The sequence below is a fragment of the Leuresthes tenuis genome, unplaced genomic scaffold (assembly GCF_036924035.1).
Source record: "Leuresthes tenuis unplaced genomic scaffold, fLeuTen1.0.hap1 SCAF_24, whole genome shotgun sequence".
NCBI lineage: Eukaryota > Metazoa > Chordata > Actinopteri > Atheriniformes > Atherinopsidae > Leuresthes > Leuresthes tenuis.
Genome location: NW_027325378.1, coordinates 25263477 through 25272661, shown reverse-complemented (window position 1 = coordinate 25272661; position 9185 = coordinate 25263477). Strand labels below are relative to the sequence as shown.

The 9185-nt window shown below is 46.6% G+C and overlaps 1 protein-coding gene across 1 annotated transcript; it reads right to left on the bottom strand.

The window, feature by feature from the left end:
- Positions 1-7836: 7836 nt before the first annotated feature.
- Positions 7837-8724, bottom strand: LOC140284431 (uncharacterized). Its single transcript, XM_072378298.1, has one exon. It carries the CDS (start codon positions 8722-8724, stop codon positions 7837-7839), a length of 888 nt encoding a protein of 295 aa, XP_072234399.1.
- Positions 8725-9185: the final 461 nt, after the last annotated feature.

The following is a 9185-nucleotide window of genomic DNA, read 5'->3' as shown; positions in this document are numbered from 1 at the left end:
ACTGATAGTTTTGTGCAACATGGTAGGATATTTTGGTGTGGACGACAACTTTGAGTACGATGGACGTCCTTACCGGAGTGAATGAGCTGTACGGCTTTGCTTTGCGGTAAGACGTATTGCATCACTTCCTGTTGCTTTGTGTTTGCACTGTGACTTGCTCCTCTTGAACTACTAATAATCACCTTATTTCTCCCTATAATTTACACATCTTGCATAGTTAACTCTATCGCATAGTTGTTATATTCTAACGCTCACTCTTACAGATCTTTAGTCTTTATTTTTCACTTTTTAGTGGTGTGTTGGGTTCTCTAGCTTAGCATGGCTACCAGTTCTCTACCTCTATCTCCTGTTTTCACCTGCTCCTTGTGTCAGATGTTTAGTTACTCCTCTGCCTCCTTTAGTGGTAATGGTACATATAACAAATGTAGTCTTTTTGTAGTTTAGGAAGCAAGGTTATCTGAATTGGAAGCTCGGCTCTGCACTGTTGAAAACCACCCGATAGCGAGCCAGGCCCCTTTAGTCAGTGCAGAGCCACCTAGTGTAGCTAGCTCTGTTAGTCGTCCCCAAGCAGATCTCGAGCAGCCGCGACTGGGTGGCTGGGTGACTGTCAGACAGAGGAGTCAGAGTCCTAAAGTCAAGCCTGTGGTTCACCATCAACCTGTCCACGTTTCAAATAGATTTTCCCCACTCAGCGACACACCCGCTGAGGACAAAACCCATACATAAAATCCATCCATCCATCCATCCATCATCTGCCGCTTATCCGGGGGTCGGGTCGCGGGGGCAGCAGCTTGAGCAGAGAAACCCAGACGTCTCTGTCCCCGGCCACTTCCTCCAGCTCTTCCGGGGGGACCCCGAGGCGTTCCCGGGCCAGCCGAGAGACATAGTCTCTCCAGCGTGTCCTGGGTCTTCCCCGGGGTCTCCTCCCAGTGGGACGTGCCCGGAACACCTCCCCAGGGAGGCGCCCAGGGGGCATCCTAACCAGATGCCCGAGCCACCTCATCTGACTCCTCTCAATGCGGAGGAGCAGCGGTTCTACTCCGAGCCCCTCCCGGATGACTGAGCTTCTCACCCTATCTCTAAGGGAGAGCCCAGACACCCTGCGGAGGAAACCCATTTCGGCCGCTTGTATTCGCGATCTTGTTCTTTCGGTCACTACCCACAACTCGTGACCATAGGTGAGGATGGGAACGTAGATTGACCAGTAAGTAGAGAGCTTCGCCTTCTGGCTCAGCTCCCTCTTCACAACGACGGGTCGGTGCAGAATCCGCAACACTGCAGACGCCGCACCGATCCGCCCGTCAATCTCCCGCTCCATTCGTCCCTCACTCGTGAACAAGACCCCGAGATACTTGAACTCCTCCACTTGGGGAAGGATCTCATTCCCGACCCGGAGAGAGCATTCCACCCTTTTCCGGCTGAGAACCATAGTCTCGGATTTGGAGGTGCTGATACTCCCCCCTGAGCTGTCACCTTATCGTGGTGGGGGAGTTTGCGTGCCCCAATGAGTCTGGGAGCTATGTTGCCCGGGGCTTTAAGCCCCTGGTAGGGTCACCCAAGACAAACAGATCCTAGATGAGGGACCAGACAAAGAACAGCTCAAAAGACTCCTTATGATGAATAAAAAATTTGGACCTCGTGATCCCTTGCCCGGATATGGGACACCGGGGCCTCCCCCCGGAGCCAGGCCCGGGGGTGGGGCCCGGCAGCGGGCGCCTGGTGGCCGGGTCTGTGCCCATGGGGCTCGGTCGGGCATAGCCCGAAATGATGACGTGGGTCCCCCTTCCGACGGGCTCACCACCCGTGGGAGGGGCCAAGGGGGTCGGGTGCGATGTGAGCTGGGTAGCAGCCGAAGGCAGAGGCCTTGGCGGTCTGATCCTCGGCTACTGAAGCTAGCTCTTGGGACGTGGAATGTCACCTCTCTGTTGGGGAAGGAGCCGGAGCTGGTGCGCGAGGCTGAGCGGTTCCGGCTAGATATAGTCGGACTCACCTCGACGCACGGCTTGGGCTCTGGAACCAGTCCTCTTGAGAGGGGTTGGACTCTCTTCCACTCTGGAGTTGCCCGTGGTGAGAGGCGCAGAGCAGGTGTGGGCATACTTATTGCCCCCCGGCTGTGTGCCAGTACATTGGGGTTTACCCCAGTGAACGAGAGGGTAGCCTCCCTCCGCCTTCGGGTGGGGGGACGAGTCCTGACTGTTGTTTGTGCCTATGCGCCAAACAGCAGTTCAGAGTACCCACCCTTTTTGGAGTCTCTGGGGGAGGCACTGGAGAATGCTCCTACCGGAGACTCCCTCGTTCTGCTGGGGGACTTCAATGCTCACGTGGGCAATGACAGTGAGACCTGGAGGGGTGTGATTGGGAGGAACGGCCCCCCCGATCTGAACCAGAGTGGTGTTATGTTGTTGGACTTCTGTGCTGGTCATGGACTGTCCATAACGAACACCATGTTCAGACATAAGGGTGTCCATATGTGCACTTGGCACCAGGACACCCTTGGCCGCAGTTCGATGATCGACTTTGTGGTTGTATCATCGGACTTGCGGCCGTATGTCCTGGACACTCGGGTGAAGAGAGGGGCGGAGCTGTCAACTGATCACCACCTGGTGGTGAGTTGGCTCCGCTGGTGGGGGAGGATGCCGATCAGACCTGGCAGGCCCAAACGTATTGTGAGGGTCTGCTGGGAGCGTTTGTCAGAATCCCCCGTCAGAAGGAGCTTTAACTCCCACCTCCGGCAGAGCTTCAACCATATCCCGGGGGAGGTGGGGGACATTGAGTCCGAATGGGCCATGTTCCGTGACTCCATTGCCGAGGCAGCTGATCGGAGTTGTGGCCGTAAGGTGGTCGGTGCCTGTCGTGGCGGCAACCCTCGAACCTGCTGGTGGACACCAGTGGTGAGGGAAGCCGTCAAGCTGAAGAAGGAGTCCTATCGGGCCTTTTTGGCCAGTGGGACCCTGGAAGCAGCTGATAGGTACCGACAGGCCAGACGGGCTGCGGCGGTTGCTGAGGCAAAAACTCGGGCCTGGGAGGAGTTCGGTGAGACCATGGAGAACGATTTCCGGACGGCCTCGAAGAGATTCTGGTCCACCATCCGGCGTCTCAGGGGGGGGAAGCGGCTCACAGTCAACACTGTTTACAGTGGGGACGGGGCTTTGCTGACCTCAACTAGGGATGTTGTGAGTCGGTGGGGGGAGTACTTCGAGGAACTCCTCAATCCTACCAACACGTGCTCGGAAGAGGCAGAGTCGGAGAGCTCGGAGACGGGGCCTCCCATTTCTGGGGCTGAGGTTGCCGAGGTGGTCAAAAAGCTCCTCGGTGGCAAGGCCCCGGGGGTGGATGAGGTCCGTCCTGAGTTTCTCAAGGCTCTGGATGTTGTAGGGCTGTCTTGGCTGACACGCCTCTGCAGCATCGCGTGGACATCGGGGACAGTGCCTCTGGACTGGCAGATTGGGGTGGTGGTCCCCCTCTTTAAAAAGGGGGACCGGAGGGTGTGTTCCAACTATAGGGGTATCACACTCCTCAGCCTCCCTGGTAAGGTCTATTCGGGGGTATTGGAGAGGAGGATCCGTCGGATAATCGAGCCTCGGATTCATCATTTGAGAAATTAAACAGGGGAATAAAGAGAGCAAAGTGAGTTAAGGTGTGACAGATGAGGTTCCCCAGGAGTCGAAGCCTATAGCAGCTTAACTATGGGATGTTTCAGGATTACCTGAGCCATCCCTAACTATAAGCTTTATCAAAAAAGAAAAGTTTAAAGCCTAATAAAACTTAAAAGTGGAAAGGGTGTCTGCTTCCCGGACATTTACTGGCAGATACTGTGTTAGGAAAATATCTTACAATGAGATCTTTAAGATATGATGGAGCTCAGTCGTTAAGAGCTTTATATGTGAGGAGAAGAATCTTAAATTCTATTCTGAATTTAACAAGGAGCCAATGAAGAGAAGCTAAAACTGGAGAAACATGATCTCTCCTGTTAGTTCTCATCAGAACTCTGGCTGCAGCATTTTGGATCAGCTGGAGGCTTTTCAGAGAATATGTGGGACAGCCCAATAATAAGGAATGACAGTAGTCCAATCTTGAAGTAACAAATGCATGAACTAGTTTCTCTGCATCACCCTGAGACAGGATGTTCCTGATTTTAGCAATATTACGAAGGTAAAAGAAGGCAGTCCTAGAAACCAGTTTTATATTCAATTCAATTCAATTCAATTCAATTCAATTTTATTTATATAGCGCCAGATTACAACAATTGTCATCTCAAGGCACTTAAGTAATATAGTCCAATTCAAGCCAATTAGAATTCAATTAATTGTAATCATAATCCAATTAATTCATAGAGAGCCAATTCAAAAAATTAATATCCTAGCTAAGGAAACCAACAGATTGCACCGAAACTTGTCTTCAGTCCAATCTCCCGTCCTGAGCGTGCCTGTGGCGACTGTGGAAAGGAACGACTCCCTTTTAACAGGAAGAAACCTCTGGCAGAACCAGACTCAGGAAGGGTGGCCATCCGCCTCGACCAGCTGGGGTTTGAGAAGACAGAAAAGAGGGAAAAGAGCGGGGAAAAACACCATAACGCCATTCAAAGGATATCTGTTGGAACAGGGAAACATACGTTAATAACCACAATAATGTCACATGTACATAAAATCAATTGTGAAATTAAACAGGGGGAAAAAGAGAGCAAAGTGAGGAAAGGTGTGACAGATGAGGTCCCCCAGCAGTCTAAGCCTATAGCAGCTTAACTATGGGATGTTTCAGGATTACCTGAGCCATCCCTAACTATAAGCTTTATCGAAAAGGAAAGTTTTAAGCCTAATCTTAAAAGTGGAAAGGGTGCTTCCCGGACATTTACTGGCAGCTTATTCCACAAGAGAGGGGCCTGATAACTGAAGGCTCTACCTCCCATTCTACTTTTAGAAACTCTGGGAACAACAAGTAAACCTGCAGTTTGGGAGCGAAGTGCTCTGTTAGGAAAATACCTTACAATTAAATCTTTAAGATATGATGGAGCTCGGTCATTAAGAACTTTATATGTGAGAAGAAGAATCTTAAATTCTATTCTGAATTTAACAGGGAGCCAATGAAGAGAAGCTAAAACTGGAGAAACATGATCTCTCCTGTTAGTTCTCATCAGAACTCTGGCTGCAGCATTTTGGATCAGCTGGAGGCTTTTCAGAGAATATGTGGGACAGCCCAATAATAAGGAATTACAGTAGTCCAATCTTGAAGTAACAAATGCATGAACTTGTTTCTCTGCATCACCCTGAGACAGGATGTTCCTGATTTTAGCAATATTACGAAGGTGAAAGAAGGCAGTCCTAGAAACCAGTTTTATATCTGCGTCAAATGATAAATTCTGGTCAAAAATAACTCCAAGGTTCCTCACTGTAGAACTAGAAGCCAAGGAAATACCATCTAGAGTAACTATATAACTAGACAATTTCTCCCTGAAGCGCTCAGGTCCAAAGAGAACAACTTCAGTTTTGTCTGAATTTAAAAGCAGACAGTTCTGAGTCATCCAGGTCTTTATGTCTTTAAGACTGGCTTGTAGTCTGACCAACCTGTTGGTTTCATCTGGTTTCATAGATAAGTACAGCTGAGTATCATCACCATAACAATGGAAATTTATGCCATGCTGTCTGATAATGTTACCTAATGGAAGCATGTATAAAGTAAAAAGAATCGGTCCAAGCACAGAACCCTGAGGAACTCCATGACTTACTCCAACGTGTGAGGAAGATTCTTCATTTACAAGAACAAACTGGAATCTATCAGATAAATATGACTTAAACCAGCCTAATGCAGTTCCTTTAATCCCAATAACATGTTCAAGTCTCTGTAACAGAATGCTGTGATCGATCGTATCAAATGCAGCACTGAGATCCAACAGGACAAGCACAGAAACAAGTCCGCTATCAGAAGCTAACAGGAGATCATTGGTAACTTTCACCAGTGCTGTTTCTGTGCTATGATGCACTCTGAATCCTGACTGAAACTCTTCAAACAGATTATTTCTATGTAAATGATCACAAAGTTGAACTGCAACTATTTTTTCAAGAACATTAGACAAAAAAGGGAGATTGGATATAGGTCGATAATTAGCCAACACATCTGAATCAAGAGTAGGTTTTTTAAGTAAAGGTTTAATTACAGCAACCTAAAAGTCTGAGGTACATATCCTATCAACAAAGACCGATTGATCAAATCCAATATGGAAGTGTCAATTAAGGGGAAAACCTCCTTGAACAGTGTGGTTGGGATTGGGTCTAACATACAAGTTGATGGTTTAGAAGAGACTATTGCTGTTGTTAGCTCAGAAAGATCAACTGGACAGAAGCTGTCTAAATACAATTCAGGTTCGAAAGATACTTCTAAAGCTGCTCTACTTGATGATACATCAGTGATGATAATGGGAAGGATTCCATTAATCTTCTCTCTGATAGAAACAATTTTATTGATGAAGAATCTCATGAAATCATCACTGCTGAGAGTTAAAGGAATACATGGCTCAACAGAGCTCGGACTCTTTGTCAGCCTGGCAACAGTGCTGAAAAGAAACCTGGGATTATTCTTATTCTCTTCTATCAATAATAAATAATAAGCAGTTCTAGCTTTACGAAGTGCTTTCTTATACGTTATTAAACTATCTTTCCAGACTAATTGAGACTCTTCTAAATTAGAGGAACGCCACTGTCTCTCCAGCTTTCTTGCAGTCTGCTTTAACGCACGCAGCTGTGAATTATACCAAGGAGCCAACCTCTTCTGACTGATTACCTTCCTTTTCAGAAGGGCAACATTGTCCAGTGTTGTACGCATTGAAGCTATAGTGCTGTCAACAAGAGAGTCAAGTTCTACTGGAGTAAAATTTAGGTAGCCGTCCTCTGTCATATCAGCACATGGCAGTGAAGAAAAGGATGATGAAATCAACTCTTTAAATCTGGTTACAGCATTCTCTGACAGACACCTTCTATATGTAGAATTCTTCTCAGAAACCGTGTAGTCAAGTAATGTAAATTCAAAAGTTATTAAAAAATGGTCAGACAAGACAGGGTTATGAGGGAACACTGTTAACTGTTCACTCTCAATGCCATAAGTCAGCACAAGGTCAAGGGTATGATTAAGGCAGTGAGTAGGTCTGTGAACACTTTGAGAAAATCCAATAGAGTCTAATATAGAATTAAACTTAATATTTAGGCTGTCATTTTCAACATCTACATGAATATTAAAGTCACCCACTACAATGATTTTATCTGTACTCAGCACTAACTGGGATAAAAACTCTGAGAATTCAGAGAGAAACTCAGAATAAGGGCCAGGTGGACGATACACAACAACAAACACAAGAGGTTTTTGTGATTTCCACTTTGGGTGGGAAAAACTGAGAATCAGAGATTCAAAAGAGCTAAAACTAATCTTGGGTCTAGGACTGATTAGTAACCCTGATCTGAAGATAGCTGCCACTCCTCCTCCTCCTCCTCCTCTGCCTGTGGTTCGAGGAACGTGAACATTTGAATAGTCAGAGGGAGTTGATTCATTAATGCTAACATGATCCTCGTGCTACAGCCAGGTTTCTGTAAAACAAAATATATCAATATGATGATCACAAATCAAATCATTCACTAACAGAGACTTCGAAGGGAGAGATTTAATATTCAGCAAACCATATTTAATAGTTTGATGTTTTTGTTCAGTTAAAGTTTTTGTTTTAAATTTTTTTTGCACAAGAGGATTTGCTCCTTTTGTGTTTTTTGATTGAGGGGGGGGCAGCATCAGGTGGGAAGCCACAGAGAAGTGTGTAAGACTACAACTCTGCATCCTGGTCTCAACCCTGGGTTGTCATGTTTTTGGATGACTAATAAATTCGTCCATATTTCTAGAAATGAGAAGAGCTCCTTCCAAAGTGGGATGGATGCCGTCTCTCCTCATCAGACCAGGTTTTCTCCAGAAAGATTGCCAATTATCTATGTAGCCCACGTTGTTTGCTGGACACCATCTAGACAACCAGCGATTGAATGAGGACATGCGGCTAAACATGTCATCACTGGTCAGATTTGGCAGGGGTCCAGAGAAAACTACAGAGTCCGATATTGTTTTGGCAAAATTACACACCGATGCAACATTAATTTTAGTGACCTCCGATTGGGGTAACCGGGTGTCATTACCGCCGACGTGAATAACTATTTTACCGTATTTACGTTTATCCTTAGCCAGCCGTTTTAAATAGGATTCTATGTCGCCCGCTCTGGCCCCTGGAATGCATTTGACTATGGTCGCTGGTGTCGCTAATGCCACGTTTCTGACTATAGAGCTGCCAATTACCAGGGTTTTCTCCTCAGCGGGTGTGTCGCTGAGTGGGGAAAATCTATTTGAAACGTGGACAGGTTGATGGTTAACCACAGGCTTGACTTTAGGACTATGACTCCTCTTCCTGACAGTCACCCAGCCACTCTTAAGTCCCGGCTGCTCGGGATCTGCTCGGGGACGACTAACAGAGCTAGCTACGCTAGGTGGCTCCGCACTGACTAAAGGGGCCTGGCTCGCTATCGGGTGGTTTTCAACAGTGCAGAGCCGAGCTTCCGATTCAAATAACCTTGCCTCCAAAACTACAAAAAGACTACATTTGTTACATGTACCATTACCACTAAAGGAGGCAGAGGAGTAACTAAACATCTGGCACACGGAGCAGGTGAAAGCAGGAGATAGAGGTAGAGAACTGGTAGCCATGCTAAGCTATAGAACCAGACACACCGCTAAAAAGTGAAAAATAAAAACTAAAGATCTGTAAGAGTGAGCGTTAGAATATAACAAGTATGGGATAGAGTTAACTATGCAAGATGTGTAAATTATAGGGAGAAATAAGGTGATTATTAGTAGTTCAAGAGGAGCGAGAACTGTCACAGTGCACACACACAAAGCAACAGGAAGTGATGCAATACGTCTTACCGCAAAGCAAAGCAAAGCCGTCAGCACAAAGCACCTTTAACTGCAAATAGTAAACAAATCAAGACTATTTGAGTAATTCTGGTATCCCTCCATTTCCCTTTAGTTTCTTTTCAATTCATTCAGTGTTTCCTATATAATCACCCATATTCAAAGCATTTCTCTTGTTTGTCTTAAGGTTAATTAACTGATCATTAATGACTGATGCAGAAAGCAGGGGACGAGCAGAGTGAGAGGAGAGAAAT